The sequence below is a fragment of the Hippocampus zosterae genome, chromosome 10, assembly GCF_025434085.1.
Source record: "Hippocampus zosterae strain Florida chromosome 10, ASM2543408v3, whole genome shotgun sequence".
In the NCBI taxonomy this organism is placed as follows: Eukaryota; Metazoa; Chordata; class Actinopteri; order Syngnathiformes; family Syngnathidae; genus Hippocampus; species Hippocampus zosterae.
Window position 1 is genome coordinate 15,373,037 of NC_067460.1, and position 17,884 is coordinate 15,390,920.

The 17,884-nt window shown below is 41.5% G+C and overlaps 2 protein-coding genes across 3 annotated transcripts; one reads left to right on the forward strand and one right to left on the reverse strand.

Annotated features, from left to right (window-relative positions):
• Positions 1-428: 428 nt before the first annotated feature.
• laynb (layilin b) lies at positions 429-8,014 on the reverse strand. Of its 2 annotated transcripts, XM_052079254.1 has the most exons (7): positions 7,770-8,011; positions 5,394-5,700; positions 4,227-4,384; positions 2,663-2,713; positions 2,372-2,449; positions 2,158-2,272; positions 429-1,010 (listed from the first exon to the last, which is right to left on the reverse strand). In XM_052079254.1, the coding sequence occupies exons 1-7, from the start codon at positions 7,999-8,001 to the stop codon at positions 683-685; spliced, it is 1,269 nt and encodes a 422-aa protein (XP_051935214.1). In that variant the 5' UTR covers positions 8,002-8,011; the 3' UTR covers positions 429-682. The 2 variants fall into 2 exon arrangements, with proteins under 2 accessions (XP_051935214.1, XP_051935215.1); XM_052079255.1 differs by lacking the exon at positions 2,158-2,272 and having other exon boundaries at positions 7,770-8,014.
• Positions 8,015-12,734: 4,720 nt separating this feature from the next.
• Positions 12,735-17,538, forward strand: LOC127608530 (zona pellucida-like domain-containing protein 1). The gene is made up of 12 exons (XM_052077648.1): positions 12,735-12,807; positions 12,965-12,997; positions 13,682-13,813; positions 14,077-14,303; positions 14,516-14,706; positions 15,305-15,377; positions 15,523-15,620; positions 15,705-15,788; positions 16,338-16,509; positions 16,957-17,062; positions 17,160-17,183; positions 17,261-17,538. Exons 1-12 carry the CDS (start codon positions 12,735-12,737, stop codon positions 17,482-17,484), a joined length of 1,437 nt encoding a protein of 478 aa, XP_051933608.1. The 3' UTR covers positions 17,485-17,538.
• Positions 17,539-17,884: the final 346 nt, after the last annotated feature.

Below are 17,884 nucleotides of genomic sequence, written 5' to 3' on the forward strand. Positions count from 1 at the left end.
GGTATGAGGAAAAATTAACATTCAAGATTAACTGAAGGATCAAGCACATGCCCCGATTGATTAATTGATCCATAGGTGTATTCCAACATTCTGTCCATCATATGCGATACTAGCTGGTTCGCCGCCCTCCGGGCGGCTCATCAGCTAGTTCCTGCGGAAGGCTGGTAAGGTGGGCCTTCGGCCCACAAAAGTGTTGTTGCTTGGTTCAACTTTTTGTTCATCTTCATTGCTTATCGCGAAAATAAAGAGATGTTTAGCTCTACTAAATAACTAACAATTTCATTGCAATGCTTGTGGGTAGACAAAATCTTTTCGCTAAGATGCCCGCGCGATCGTAGTGAGCCACTGCCTGAGCGGCGCAGTGGCGGCGCGCAGTGGCGGCGCGGTGAAGTAGGTACGTTTTGAAAAGGGACAGACCGCGTGCGGGACGACGCGCAATATATATATAGATTATATCTTAAGTATGACATGAGTCATAGAGTTCCAAGTCCTGTTAGTTCCACTGTAGGACCTTGGATGCAGATGCACAAAGTGGATATAGTTTCCAGTCACGGCCACATGTTCAGGTAACCTGCACCAGTCATGTGGCATAAAAGACAAAAGGAGGAAAAAGAACACCGCGTCCCTTAGCGTGGCCGGGTAATATTCCTTAGTCAGGCAGGCCGCCTACGATTGGCACATCCTACCCATAGATCTCATTTTCCACCCAACCAGGCTGAGGGCGACAGTGTCGACTCTGAGGTCCGCTGGTCTCGTAGATGTCATTAGTCACAAAGCCACTCTCCCTGTCCGCTAATAATACATTCTCGTAATCATTCCACTGGGGTTCCTTTGTAGGTGCACAGGGGTATTTCGTTTTGAAGTCTGCTGGCAGGGTGTTGTCCGGAACGAGGTGAGAAAGTTTGGTGATGTCACTAAAGGCGTAGGGTCCTTGAATAGGGCAAGATGACGCTTCGGTGGGCATCCACGGATTTGGTTGCCCAGTGGAGCTTTTGCTCTCTGACTTTCTCCTGAAGGTAGAAAAAAAGGCTACTTAACTATTATCATTATAGGAAGAAATAGGGTAGAAAAAAAGTGCATTCAGATCCCATAAATAAGAGCCTTGCATTCAGGAGATTAATTAACTAAACTTCAGTAATAGTCACCATTCTAATAGAGCAGAGAGAAAGTATTCCTCTGAGTATTAGGATTTGTTCTGTTTGCATACCTGTCAACTCATACAGTTTAGCCATAGTTCATACGGATTTTGTGGTGAATCTTACATATATGGCCGTATCGCACAAATCATACGGATTCTGAAATTTCCGCCCCCCCCCCCCCACCCCCTCAACTGGTAGTTCCGTTTGCTTTTGCCCAGAATGGTGATAGTCTACTCGAATGCTTTTATTTCGAAAGTAAATATGAATGGATGCTGTAACTTTGAGCTGATGGGTCATCATTTGGAGTTGGTGAAAAACGTAATGCAGGAATACAACTCTCAACACAGTAATGCCACTAAATAGAATGATGATTAGACATTAACCCGACATTGTATTATGAAGATCTACAATGAAAAAATTGTGGGGTTTTTTTCTGCCATTATTTTGACATATAAAATGCTTTGGAATGTTATAAGGATTTTTTGCTCTTTATAAGGATTTTTTTGGTCGTTTATACAGGTTGGCGCTCCGAAAAGTTGACAGGTATGTGTTTGTAAGTAAAGTCTTTGTGATGCTGCTTTGTAGGTTTACAATTACCGTAACATCCTTGCTAATTTCTGTCAGCCTATCTCAGTGGTTCTTAACCTGGGTTCAATCGAACCTTAGGGGTTCAGTGAATCGGTCTCAGGGGTTTGATGGAGCCCCTGCCATGGAGGTTAACACCCGACTCAAAATGTCAATTAGTTATGACCAGTGATGGCCTGGCTACAGATGATCACATTACATTGCTTGTGCAATCAGTGCAGCGAGAAATTTAGTTCGCTCAGTCGTCAGCGTGTGTCATGTCACTGTCATGATCTTAGGTCATGTGATTTAAAAAAAAAAGTTGTAATACATGCTTACCATGTCGAGCAAAGAAAGACACTCAAAGTGAGTATTGCTGTGTAGGTACCATGAATTGGAAAAGGGGAAGTATTTTTTGTGACGTTAATCAACTATGTTGTATTTTTGTTCATACCGCTTAGCTTGTTTGTAACAGAAGAAGCCAGAAACTGCAAGCAACAGCAGCAGAAGAGCAGGAACGGTTGCGTACAGGATGTAGGGAAGAAACAGGGGGTTGTCGAACAAAGACACTGAAAAAGGAGAGCAAAAACAGCTTTCATCATCTTATTCAAAACTATAAACAGCAGAGTGTCACGCATTGAGTGAAAGAGTAAAAGTGTTCTTCCAACCTGATGACTCAGGCATTCCGACTTTAATCGTCTTGCCACTTGATGTTGTGAAGAATATATTTGACATCACAGTTGGAACTGTTGGGGGGAGGGAGAAATGACTTCACGTTTGTGGGGGAGAAAAACCAAGTATTCATCCAGTTAAGAGTGGTTGCACTTCCTTGTTCATGGCGTCACAAGTTGTAAAATGAGCACAAGATGCAGTATTGTGTACTTAAGGACAGACTGTATGTTTGTCTGAATGCATTGTCAATCCCTGACGTCTCAGACTTCACGTGGTTCATTTTGTACCTGCATGTGCCGCGTTCTGTCTCCCTGCCTCGGTAAATACCTCCGTCTTCACTGAAAATACAAAAGGAGTGATTGGGTTCAGTCCAGTCAGTACTTGCACACCCTGCAATTATGGAATCAACATGGATTGTAACTTTACAACACAATAAGATACTCACAGAGTTAGACATACTGCACATTAAGAGTGGACATGCTGATTTAGTCCCAATAATAATGGCAGACGAAACAAATCATCAAAATGACTCAAACCATTTTCTCCACACATTCATTAGTTACACGTGTGCGGACTAAAACACTCCATTTGAGGAAACTTTACAATGTTGACGATGAGTTTAGATTAATTAGAGGTTTTAATTAAATAATTGGTTTATTTGTATACATCCATCCATCCATTTTCCGAACCGCTTAATCCTCACCAGGGTCGCGGGGGTGCTGGAGCTTATCCCAGCCGTCTTCGGGCAGTAGGCGGGGGACACCCTGAATCAGTTGCCAGCCAATCGCAGGGAACACAGAGACGAACAACCATCCATGCTCACATTCACACCTAGGGACAATTTAGAGCGTCCAATCAGCCTGCCATGCATGTTTTTGGAATGTGGGAGGAAACCGGAGCACCCGGAGAAAACCCACACAGGCCCCGGGAGAACATGCAAACTCCACACAGGGAGGTCGGAGCTGGAATCGAACCCGGTACCTCTGCACTGTGAAGCCGACGTGCTAACCACTGGACTACCGGGCCGCCTTATTTGTATACATCTTTATTTATATAGCACCTTCCCACCAGCTACAGCTATAACAAAGTGCCTTACAGAACATTTAATATCAAATAAAATAATACAGTTAGATATGGTGTAGGAGTGCACTGTTTCATACTGGATAGAGGCTTCCTAATATTTTGCTCCTGTCAACACGGCGTCGACTGGTTAGCACGCCCGCCTCAAGAGTGCAGATTTGCAGGGTTTCATTCCAGCTGCAGCAAGTTTGCATGTTCTCCCAATGCATGGGTGGGTTTTCTCCGGGTACTCTGGTTTCCTCCCACTTTCCCAAAAACATGCATGGCAGGCTAATGGAACACTCTAAATCAGGGTTAGGGAACTCCGCTTCCTCGAGAGCCATATCTTGCCTGTTTTAGATCCCTCCCTACTCCAATGCACGTGATTCAATTGTTGGCTCTCGAGGAACCAGAGTTGCCTAATCCTGCTCTAAATTCTCCCCAGGTGTGCTTGTGAGCATGAATGGTTGTTCGTTTATGTGCGGCTGGCAATCAGTTCACGGTGTGTGTATCCTTGCCTACTGCCCAAAGACAGTTGGGATAGGCTCCAGCACGCCCGCAACCCTCGTGAGGAAAAGCGGATTAGAAAATGGATGGATGAAATTGTAACAGAAAATGAAGAAATTCATCCAAAGATTAGAAATGTCTTCGCACACAGCAGTGCACTTACACCGACTTACTGTATAGTGCAACCTGCAAATTCCTATACCGATTGCTCTAATTTTCTACTGCAAGGTCCTGAGGAAGATAGTAATTTGGATCTGATCTAGTATCCATGATTCTCCAACTCACCTTTGGGATATTTGCAAATATAGTTGTTCTTGGTGTTGCAGTTGTCATCATTCCACTGAAAGAGGAAATGTCCTTCCTCATCAGGTGGTGCAGAGGGCTGGTAGTAGAGAACCACACACATTTCCCCTCCACAGGAAGGCTCGTCCCAGTGCCAGTTCCTGAAAGGCACAAGGATCAAATACTCAACCTAGTTTCAACTGTATTATATTTAATCCATTCCTTTCCATCGCACTTGACTTCATTCGGGTCGCAGGGGAGCTGGGACCTTTTCCAACTGACTTTGGACAGAAAGCAGGGTGCACCCTGGACTGCTTGTTGTCAATCGTAGGGCACTCAACCATTCACATGGGGGCGCCATGGCTCTGTGGTAATTGGTGGTTCAGTAAGATGTTTTCACACTCTCATCATTCTATTCAACAGTGAAACCAAAATGAATCCCCACCAGAGATTTGAATGAAGCCAGTGCTTCTTCAAATCATCAGCTAGTGCTAGTGGGTTTACATTTTACAGCCTCTTTGAGTTGTACTTTGAATAGCCAGATACAGTTACAACTGTGAGTGGGTCAACTCAAATCAGGCATGCACACACGTCTACAACGTGAATATCAAGCAAATTGCAAAACAGAAAATGCGCGGTCCATAAGGGAGTGTGGGCCTGCGCAGAGCGTTGTGAATGCTCCTCGCTTTTACAGAGTACGGTCCCATCCTTAATCACTTCCATGTGGCAAGTGACAAAACTAAGTTCGACAGCACTGATTTAGAGGCGGTGGTGAACCTAACATGCATGTTTTGGGAACATAGAAAGAAGCCAAAGTAACCACAGAAAAGTCAGGCGAGCCCGAGAAGAGATTTAAACCCGGGACCTCTCAACAGTGAAGCAAATGTGCTCAGCACTACGAAACCATGCTGCCCATTGTCCTCTTTTGTTATTTCACTTTTGCTCTTTCAAACTACTGCAACTAACTGGATTTACTCCCAAGAATGACTCATTTCAACCAATAGTGTGTTATTTTATTTTACTTTATTTTTTTTTTTATGACACAGGCTATAGTCCAAAGATTTTCCCTAATAATATCTGCGGTTATCAGTCTTGAAACAGCAGTGGAAACAACAACATAGTACATGAAAGTACCGTTTTTAGGTCGCATCTATGAAAAGGACGACAAACCTGAACTTTGCTTTGCTCCCATCCAGCCAGTAGTACTGCGAGGGGCATCCCGGGTTTGCGTTGCCAGACCTAAAACGCTGTGGGCTGCGGCGAAGGCCAATCCAGAAATCTCCATCGGCGGCGTGGAGCTGCTGTATGAACCTTTCGATCAGTCGCTGCTCACTTTCTGTTTCGATGCTGAGGAGTTCTCCTCCGTCCACCCTGCAGGCCTGCCTGGCATCTTGGAAAGTCAGCCTCCGCCTGCTGTCTTGGATGTAGGAGACCTTATAGCATGGGCGCTCCGTTCCTCGCCGGCAGATCCTTTGGCCTGGACAGGAACATCATGAGGGACAGAACAGACTCGTGTGTTAAGGCTTCTTGTGGGACTCACATGGTTGCATAATAATTTGAAACCAAATGGGGTTGTCCTGCACTGAGAATGCCTTTACAGTGTTCCCTCACTACTTAATGGATCAGTTATTGCGGCGTCACTCTATATATAGCGAGGTTTTCATTTGAGATCACAACTTTACCGATTGTGGGTTTACTTTCCTATTTCGCTTTTTTTCCCTTGTAATTTTTCTTCCTTCTAAGTCAAAATTTCAATTGAAGGGGAATTTGGTTTACAAAAACCGAGACCATTAGATGTCATCATTCTCAAAATTCCTGTTTGCTCTTTGTGGGTTCGTTCAGAAACCCTCCGAACGCACTGCTTCACTCAGAGCATTCAGAAACACACAATGTTGTTCAAATGTGCCGTTCGTTATTCACAGGCACCCCAAAAAAACGGAGTACCACAGCCCAGTGTTTCAAGTAATATAAGCAGAGTAAACATTTAACATTACTATCATAAAATTAGGGATTCCCAAATATGAGGTCATCTCTACATCTCAAGGTTGCATCTGGTCATGATCCAAAAACCCATTTGCCGCCTCAGGCTTCATCTTGGAGTTTATCATGGCAGTTCCCAGAAACCATGACGAAATATGCACAAGAGATGGTCCAATGTGATTGAACACGTATGACTGACGTGCCATGTCATCCTTATTACTTCTTTTTCTCACATATTTTCCCCTTGTCTACTTTTATGCATGGCATTGGGTAAATAGCAGAGTAGAACCCTTAAAAAAAGTTTTTTTTCCCGTAAAAGAAACCTAAACAATACCATGAACATTGTTGCCTTCCAATGTGCATATTGATCACAAACATCAATGCCGTTTTAAACTACCACCGATTATTCATTTGATGATTGCTCTGTCCAAGAAGCTTCTTTCTTGGACACTTTGAGTGCAAGAAAACATGACATGAAAATGAGAAAGTCACATTCAAGAAAGCGATCCAGTAATTAAAAGTGAACTTTTTGACTTTTTACTTACTTTTAATTACTTATGCAATTATGATTTTCATTTAAAAAAACAACAGAAAACACAAACACAGCATTTATTGTGACAAGATTTATATTACTATGTTTGTTTGTTTTTTAAATGTAAATTTACAGCGATATTGTTGGGCAATATTTTAATTTGCATATTTCAAGTTAATATTCCCTTCTTATTTATTTATTCTATATTTATGTGCTGAAATCAAACAGATTTTACACACCAGTTATTAAGTATTTGAGTATTTTTTTCAGTCAATACTTACCACGAGTCAAGTAATTCTTTGGTGGACTACTTCTGAGTAATAATTTAAAGTAAGAATCACGCTTAACTGCGTGTATAATTTTGAGCAACTCTAATCACCTCTGATGACGATTTGAAACACTGACTTTGGTGCACCTTTTAGAAGTGAATATTTATTGGAAACTCTGGTTGATTTCCCGAATTTTATATATAATATAAATTTATATAATTTCAGTAATAGTCCGAGAGAAGTAGAGTTGATGCACCCCATCTTTCCTAAGATTTGGATATTTTGTCCAACGATAATAACTTTAGTGTGAAAGATTGACAGCTGTCTGTGCAACTTGAATATTGATTTTGGCTGAAGAGTCCATGCCTGTGCAACGATGATCGATTTCATCTGTAATTTTGGCTTGACAGCTCGGGCCCAAATATTTCACTTGTATGAAAACTAGTACAAAAGCAATTGCACGAGTGACTTGGAGTATTTCCTGCTACTGGCGTCAGCGCTGAAGCTGTTTAGTCGAACTCGAGATGGGACCTCCTGACTGAGCCGCTGAGACGAAAACAACATGTGGCTGTTGATATTTTCCACATCACGCGCCGCCTGCTAATAATTACGAAGCCAACTGACTTTTCTCCTCTCGGGTCCTCTTACAAATATGTTAAATCTCAGCAGACACATCGATCGCCTCTTCTGTACAAAGCCGTATGCAACTTTGAAAATAACTAAGAAACTCGGGAGTAAAGCAAGTGAAAAGTGTTGGCGTCTTACCATTGATTTTAGAAGCGCACCCGTAGTGGAAGAGGAAGGCGATCAGGGCGCCGAACAGCCTCATAAAATCCATCTCGACATGTTCACGTCGGTGTGCTGCGGCGCTGTTCTTGCGAAAACAACCGAAGACGTTGAATAGCGCCGTTCTTTTGGATAAAAAGTACCGCGCAAGGGCGAACCAAGACTGGCAATGAGACGTGATGGAAGGGATTGAAAAGTGGGTCGTGCACATAGCGTCTGACTGAGGGAGGGAGGGATGAGACCACCAAGTTTTTTCCCTCTTCTATTTAAAAAGACAAAGCACGAAAAATCATAATTTCACTTTTCATATGACGTTGTGATTGATCATCTCAACAGGCATCCCTGTTGTAGTTCATCGTAAAGACATTAAACACGTATATTCCCAAATGTAAATGTAAAAAAAAGCGAACATATTCGTCCCTATTTAAATGGCAGGTTTTTGGATTATATTTAAAAAAAAAAACTATTTTCAAAACTATTTCCAACATTGTGACTTACTGTATACAGTAATCCCTCGTTTTTCGTGGTCAATAGGGACCAAAACCACCCGCGATAAACTAAAATCCGTGAAGTAGCGTCCAATTAACATAAACAGGTAAAAAAACAATTTAAAGTCCGCAAATGGTCCGCAAGAAGCTGCAAAACAACAGTGAGTCACATAGAGCAACATATACAGTACTGTACTCCATGTATATGTAATATATATCGGATACTCGCCGGATGGAAAAACATTTTAAATCTATATCACCTGAAGATTACAGCTCTTCTTTTCATATAAAGGTATCTCGGTCATTGCTGTACTTTTGTATCATTTCCTTTTATAGGAATCAGTAGGTCCTACAAAGTGAACTATAAGCACGTGGATTCATACGCACAGTAATTACAAATTAATATACTAACAGTTCACTTGAATAATCCTTCACCCCAACACAGACCAGAATGAGTGAATGCTGTCTTGGGAGAAATAAAGCACACGGAGAGAACAGAGGCAATCCGGACCTTAAAAGCAGCAATGAAGTGTGTTAAGAGTGCAAGTGAGATCTGATATGCTGTCAAACGCATGATTCAGCTCACATCTGGTCAACTCCGTCCACAACAGCAAAAACCTGCAATCAAAATAGAAATTGTGATGAGAGAATGGTTGAAATGTACTGTACTGTATATATTGACCATTGGACAGGAAGGAATCCAGAGGAAATAGAGGAAATCTTTTTCTTTTTTTTTTTAACTTCATACTTCCTGTTCCTTGCTTTTCTTTGGTCTCCAGGCAGTGTGACTTAATTTCCAGAATAAGACTGAGCCTGTGAGTATTGAGGATTATGGAACAGAGGTTAAACTGTGATTCATCAAAAATAAATCTGACTTTCCCTTTGAATAAAAGTTGACACGCACATGGATGAAAAGAAAATTGAACACAGATGTCCATATAAACTGGCATTTATCTTACAATGCTACACATTATGTTTTAGATTTTCAGTAATCTGATTAAGATACATTCAACTCTGTTTCAGCAGTATATCTATGTTGAAGCAGCAACTTTTAAACACTCATTGGCTACAGAGAGACAACACAAATTGGCTACGGAGAGACAACACAAGAGCTGTTGTTGAGTTACGGTACTTGCACTGGTGCAAAAGTGCACATCATGCCATCGTATTGTTACAAATACTTTGATTTGAAGCAGGACACACACCCTCCAACTTTTAAATGTGAAGTAATCGCACAGCCATCAATCTATCATCTGAACCGTTTATCCTTTGGAAGGTCGTGGGCATGTTGAAACCTATCCCAGATGTAGCCATTTGTATTTCAAGCCAATTTCGAAGTAAAATTCTATTAAACTCAGCAATGGGTGAAAATGCTCCATGTTTGTTGTTTTCGGTTACCCGGACGATGACCCGGAAGTACATCAACATGCATTAAAAAAAAGATTGCGAGATCTTGCAATCTTTGCGAGGGAACGCGAAACTTTGCGAGGGAATGCTAAACGTTGCGAGCGAACGCTAAGGTTTTTTTTTTTCTTCTATGGTGCCCCGTAGGGTACATGGAAGGAAAAAAAAACCTGCGTTTCCTGGCAAAGTTTTGCATTCCCTTGCAAAATTTAGTTTTTTTTCCTGCCATGTCCCCGAATGGGCTCTGTAATAACTCGTACTTTGTAGGTTGGGTTTGAAATATATATTTTGTAGGACAAGTTTTTGGAATTTTTCCGACATAACTCGTACAGTAGGCCGACTGAGGGTACGCAGTACAATGTCCTCAGGAAAGCAGCACATTGCATGTCAAGTTTCGAACGGCGCCCAATGAACTGGTTGGCACATGATTGTGCACATGGGTGGGATTCACGGTGAAAAAAGAAAAGGCTACCAAATAACGGGCGATTTTGTGGGACAGTACATACAGTAGGTGCCTAACTTTACGCCTTAAAACTTGTCGGAGGATGAAGACAGAGGGGTGTCGGCTTTTACACCGTTGATCTTTCCTATTTTGTTATTTTAAAGCATAACATTAATGAAAAACGAACTTTGCACACACCCACTCATGTCACTCGTAAAACTGCTCGGAAAAAAAGAATGTGACTGGCTGAGCTGTCTCACTTGGGAGTAGTTACAATACATGTGATCCGTCTGTTGTGTGTTTATTTCCTGTTTACATAGCAAGAGTGATGTAATTGAGAAACAAATGTAATTGTTTGTCAAAATAATGGAAGGTTCCAGGGTCCAAAAACAAAGCGGTCTATTTGAGGATCTTTGGCCTACTTTGTCTTTCTTCTGTAACCCTTACATGAGTTCTGCACATTTCAGCATTAGCGCCCTTCTGGGAAATTAGAGATACATTCCACCAAAGCGCCAACAATCACTTGTGTGTTTCTGCCACCAGTGACCTTACAATGGAAATGAGAAACACGGCAAACTAAGTCTTCATCACATGACAAAAACATGTGCACGCATCATAATCAAATCACGGCCAGTGAGGACAAAGCCCCACAAGCAGTAAGTAAAAAAAAGATCATGCATGGTTTTAATACAATCTGGAATGCATCACACTGAGACGCATTTCTATTTTTGCATCCTTCTCATACTAGCTTTGAATACCCATACCAATAATCAAGCCAAATTTCCGCATTTCTCCTCTCTTCTGAATAAAGTCACCAAAGACCAAATTGCAGAATGTTTGTTGTTCCCAAAACTTTAGTACAGTACCACCAAAACATGCTTAGCTCTGATAATGTCACTGAGAAATGTCAAAATACTCTTTGATGCAGGGTGTGTTAAAAGACATTTTTCTTTTCCATTTTGATGAGAAAATGTATATGATCACAAATATTTCTGTGCATTGTAAACATAAAGTTGGACAGAGTCGACTCCATGACGTGACATGAAATGGAACGGTAGCCACTGATGATGTGACCTGAAACTAATTATGTTGCCAGGAATCGAGGAGCAACTGGTTCTTGAGTGTTTGTGTAACCTCTCTGACAAGTCCATCCATCCATCCATTTTCTGATCCACTTACCCTCACAAGGAACTCGGGGGTGCTGGAGCCTATCCCAGCCGTCTTCGGCCACCCTGAACCGGTTGCCAGCCAATCGCAGGGCACACAGAGACGAACAACCATCCGCTCTCACACTCACACCGAGGGACAATTTTGAGTGTTCAATCAGCCTGTTATGCATGTGTTTGGAATGTGGGACGAAACCGGAGTACCCGGAGAAAACCCACGCAGGCCCGGGAGAACATGCAAACTCCACACAGGGAGGCCGCAGCTGTAATTGAACCCGGTACCTCTGCACTGTGAGGTTGACGCGCTAACCACTGGGCCGCCTTCTCTTACAAGTCATTTATGCCAATAAAACAGACATGAAAAGTTTGCCACGGCGTTCTACACTTGGTACCAAATCAGCTAACATTTAGCATATGTTCGACTACAACAACCATGTCCACCACACCATGTCCGGGTAACCAAAAACAGCTCCATGTTTGTTGTTTTCGGTGACCCAGACGATGACCCGGAAGTACATGAACGTGCATTTAAAAAAAAAAAGCGAGATCTCGCAATCTTTGTGAGGGAATGCATTCTTTGCGAGGGAACACAAAACTTTATGAGGGAATGCAATTTTTATTTTTATTTTTGCATTCCCTCGCAAAACTTTTTCTTCCGTGTCCACTTCGGGTCTCCGTAAGTTATCTCCTTCAATGTGAGCCAAATACGAGAGCATTTGTGACGCCAGTTCTTGAACTTTTTTGAGACAGACCACGTTCTTTTGTTCCGTATGGTCTACTTATAGCCACTAGATGACAGCAGAGTACCCACGCAAAGAGCCACCGTGAGGCTAACATGCTTGTTGATGAGTATGAATATGTCTCTGGGCACAATAACTTTATTTTTATTTTTCCTGTTATATTTTTGGAATTGAAAAATGTTGCATTTGATGTAGTGTGTACATATAGGTGATCTTGCGTCAAAATCTCAGTGTATCTTCTTCCCATCCAAATCAGTTTAACATCATCCCTTTGGCCTTGCCTCCATTACATATCACATCTTGTGCTTGTATTTATGAGGAACTACACCATCTAATCTGTTATATAATATCAGTATCATCCATCTCACTTAAGCCTTTATGATTCATTGCTATTTGTTCTTCTCACTGTAATTATCTGACTTTGGACATTTTGTCCCAGCGCAAATCACTAACTTTAAATAACCCTTCAACCAATGGGATTATGAGAAGACAGAAAGGTGTAGTGTGATCAGCATCGAGAGATATGATATTTTAAGGGGTTTTGTGCCAATGAGTTTTAGGCCATAAATCATGACTGACGTGATTTGTGGATAGTGTAACAAATGTCCCATCTCACCACAGGCATACTGATCCTCCTTTTCGTGTCTTCCTCTTGTGAACAATGACACGTCTCATTTGAGCAGTCGATGATGTTCCCTGTAGCTATGGGCACTACCCACCATACACCTACAAAAGAGACAAAAGTGAGTTTTGACATGCTGGGGAAATTACCAGAAGGTTAGGCCTGTTTGGTTGTGCACTTTATAGCTTTTGGCAATTGTGATCTCCGTACAGCTCTGAACAGTATTGCAACTGCAATTGCAGTTTGACATGCCTTCGAGGTTTTAGGTATCTCAAGGATGTGTTATCCTATAAAAGCTACTTTGCTTGACAGGCTCAGATAAACTCCTGCTCATGTACCACAGAGGTAAGACTCACATGAGGATATATATACATTATATACTGTACATAATTTTAAAAAATTGATTCAAACATTTTTTTTCATTGAGTGAACTACATTGACAAATAAAAAGAGAATATAATGATTTGTCATAAAATACAAGGCTGTTTATTTGCCAAAAACAACGTTAGTAGTTTGAACCTGAAATATGTTGTGTAGTGTATTCAATTCAGTATTTAGGTTGAACACAATTTGTAAATTTATAAATCATTGTATTCTGTTTTTATTTATGTTTCACAAACAAAACAAACCAAACCAAAAACCAAACATGACGTCACTTTATTAGAATTGTGTTTGTAAATCAAAAAGAATATAATATGATTAAGTGCATGACACTTCATTTAACACTGTGACTATGATTAGATCGTGGGTGCTCCAGTATATTTTGTACTTAAATAAAGTAAACAACATATGAAAATCATACCTCAATATGATGATGTCACTGATATGGTGAAACAGTGACAATGAATGATAGACTGAGGCAACAAGTAGTTTCATGCATATATTTGGTGAATATTTAATAATGCTATTGACATTTTGCCCCTTTGCATGTGTTGAAATAAGGTAACCAAATAATATTTATGTGCATTTCCTATGATATACTTTGCATAAATCAAGAACGTTTTTGTTTGCAATGTTGTTCCTTCCCAGTGCCAACGACTGACATGCTGCATCGCAACAAGATGACTTCTCTTCCCCTTTGTTTTTCTGTTTTGTTGGCCATACTTGTGCATCCCACTTTGTGCCTCTACAACTGCTCCTCTGAGTATGAGAGGATCCCAGGTAGGTGTTCCCACTTCTGCTACTTTGACTACTTTAGTGGCAGGCTTGGTATTTGTTTCCTTCAATGGGGATTTTCCAGACTTAAACCGCCCATTAATACCACCGCAATCACATTGCATTGTCGGAATTGACTCGTAGCAATTTAGCCTTAAAATTTAGGTTTGTGTTTCTGATAGACCAGCAGAGAAGGCCTTGCTGGCATGGTATCTCCACCAATGCTACTACTACTGCTCATAATAATAATCCTTGTCATGTTTATGAAGAAAGCTCAGACCTGACAGTTGACTGTGGCACCACCATGATCACGTTGGAGATCAACCTATGCACAGCTCAGTGGGCGGGGTTCAACTCGTCAACAATGGCGCTGAACGGAAAGCACAATGTCACAGACTGCCAGGGCTCCGTTGATTCCAGCGTTGACCCTCCCATCATTCGCTATCAACTTCCGGTCAACCACAGCGACCAAAACCCCTGTCGACAGTCCCTGCAGGTCAGAACCATTTCTGGTGGAAAATGATTAACTTGAATGATGCAGTAGTCCGTCTGCAAAACACAACAAAACTATTTGCTGGATCTGGTGGGACAGGAGAATGTTCCAATATTTCTCCTTTATTTAATTTAGAAGAGTGAATCATCTGCAGAATCCATATGAACAATATATGACCTATTGAATGACTCTGTCTCGCATACGTTCTGGTTGAGATTGTGGACGAGACCCCTGACCCGACGGGGCCCTTCAGCAACTTCCTCACCATCCAGTCGGTCATCATCAGGAGTTTCATCGACACCCCCAGATCCGAGCAGGGGGTAATCAGCTACACCACAGACCTCTACTACCACTTCTCCTGCCGCTACCCCTTAGAGTACCTTATCAACAACACACAGATAGTGGCGTGAGTAACCATGGTAACTTCTGTCTTTGTGTCTCATTTGCTCATGTAAAAACAGGCAAGATTTGATGGCTCACACAAACATATTTGGAGCCGCGCAGTGTGAAAGGCAAAGCGCCACGGCTGGGCATAACGATAACAACGTTACTGTGATGAGATGGCAAAATGGATGGCAATTGGGAGTAAACATTTTTTAAATGCCATAAACAAATAATATCACAACATATCCTCAATTCAGCAATGCATATTTGGAGCTTCTTAGGGCTGGCTAGGAGCCGGTCACAAGAAGGAGTCATGCCATCTCAGCTGAAGCAAGACTTCTTTCCACTTGGTACTTCCTTGTGTCTGGGTAATTTTAGCGCACTGAGGCAATTTGTGCTGGCCTCTGCCAGAATGTTTTTTTTGAGTGAGCTTGCCAATGTGCAAAACTCTTTTAAACATGTTGGTCTTCACCACTTTCACATCTTTGCGCAATCTGTCAGAGCAAACGTCATTTAGTGCTCACCATTTGTGATCTTAGAAAAATCAGGCCCTGAGTGTGAACAGCTTCCTTTGTTTCTTGATTGATTCATTTGCCATTTTTTCTGGGGTGTCTTTTTAGCTCTTCTGTCTCTGTGGCAACAGGTGACAACAATGGAAGCTTCATTGACACACTAAAAATGAATGTTTATAACGTAAGTATATGTAAAGGCATCGGGCACACTTGATGGCCGAGGCCAACCTTTGTCACGTTGATTTGTTGCACAGTGTACCGGTACTGATGTATGACTGCAAAATTAATCTCCATTTGACTTATTCTGCCTTTGCGTTTATCCGCAGGACTCGGACTATGGCTATCCGCTAATCGTCCCTTCATCAGGGCTACAGCTGCGAACAAGGGTCTACGTGGAAGTAAAAGCTGTGAACCTGACTGGAAAGTAGGCCAAAACACTCTAAGATGTTCTAAAATCAAAGATACAATCCAAACTGTTCTTTGTAACTGATTGGTCTGTTCTCTACAGCTTCCATGTGCTGATGGATCACTGCTTCGGAACTCCCACCGCTTATAATGCGTCACACACTGAGCAACACAACTTCTTCACCGGGTACGATGACAGAAAACTCTTAGATGGCTTCATGTACTTCCAACGTTTGAAACCGCTGCACAATCTGAGGGAGACGATTCATGAGCAGTTTTGATTGGGACGTTCAGAGAGCGCTGACATGCTCGTCAGATGCAGCACATTAAGGTTATACAATTGTGCAAGTCTTTTGAATGAAGAGTCCAATATAAAAGAATTGGGCATATAGTGTAATGTCTGGATTTACTCTGAATGATTTTTTTTTCTTGTGTTATAATATGGACCTTGTTCGTATATTCACCATAACATGCTCTTATATGTGATCAGATACTAGATTTTGTGTTTAAACTAGATGCAGCAGCATGTGGCTCATTGCCCGAAGTTATAGCAATTGCATGTTCATTTGTGATTATAACTTCAGCTTGTATCGTTTCGTGTCAAGAGCTTTTATTTAAGTGTAACAGCAGAACACATTTTACACTGCAATTAATGCATCTGGCCTGGGCAATTTCTCCTCTTCTTTGCTTGGAATCAACTCTGCATTTATACAGATAAATATTTGCTCTCTGCTAGGTGTTCAGTTGACCAAAGGGCAACAATAAATACCAACGGAAACTCCAAATTTGCCCGCTTTGACTTTGAGGCCTTTCGCTTCGTTCAACACCGCGAGCAGACCAAGTCCAGCATCTACCTGCATTGTATTCTCAGACTCTGTGAGCCCACCAAATGTGAAGAACTCTTGAACGTGAGTAGAAAATGTAAAGGATACAAAGTTTTATATATATATATATTTTAACTAAAGGCTGTCGCTTGTTTGAATGCCTAAATCCTGATAACAAAATTCTGGCTCTAAAAGTTTCAAAATGCATTGACCCAAATTAGGATTATTAGCCTATGGTCGAGGGAACTACAGTAGACTTGTGTTTAGCACCTCACATCTGAGGTTTTTTGTTTTTGTTTTGTTTTCTTATATCTCAAAGGCCAGAGACTTTATTAGTTAGTATTAATAGGTGTAATAGGTATATTAGTTGGTATTAATAGTTGAGTCAGGTAACTTAAGTCCCCACTGAAGGCCCCTGTCCCAAATGCACTGCCTGTCACAATTTTATTGATTTGTTATGCATTTTCAAAACTTCTAAGATGATGTCAAATAAAATATATTTGACACCTGAGGGCTATTTTTATTCTTCAGGCTTGTAACAGCAGAAAAAAACGAAAACGGTCCTTGACCCCTTTTGGACAGGAGGGAAGAGACTCAGCCACTCTTTCAATCGGACCGCTGTACACCTCCGGAGAAGGTTTGGATGCCACTGCTTTTCTATTGTCTTCACGTGTCTAACAATGATAAATTAGTGCCTTTTTTCTGCATTCTTTCCTTTTTTTGCCCACTAACAGGCAGGCCTGCAGCAGAAGCCTACCGTGAGTATATGTAACTTTAAATATACACATCCAGCTTGGAGGTAGATAAACTTTATTGATCTACTGTATGCTATCAGGTGACACTTTGGCATCACAGAAGGATGACCTAAATGTGACTGGCCTCATAGTTGGGGTTGTGTTTTGTTCTGCCGCGTCCGTTGTGCTGGTTCTTGGCGGCTGGTTTGTATTGAAGAAGTTTTGCTGGGCCGGCCGCTTACCTCGCACCTTCAACCGACACCAATCATTTATATTATGTTTACAACAAAATATATATTTTTGTCACAAAAAATATTCCTATTGAATCTCAGAAATCAATGGATCCTATTGTCCACACTATAAGGTGCTTCACAGTATAAGGCGCACCTTCCAAGAATGGCCTATTTGAAAACTGTTCTCATATATAAGGCATTGGTGCATAAGGTGCATAGAATAGAAGCCACAATAATGGCTGAGTTTGCATGATGCATCCACTAGATGGAGCTACGCTAGAGGGAATACAATACATTACCGATTTATTTACAAAGCGCAATACTATGCCCTAGAAATCAGAATATTGACCCCTATATAAAGCGCATTGGATTATGAGGCGCAATGACGCCTTTTGAGGAAATCGAATGCTTTTAGGTGCACCTTATAGTGCGGAAAACACGGTAGTAAATATATCATGTCCAGCATTGGTATCCATGTTATATTTTCGGGCA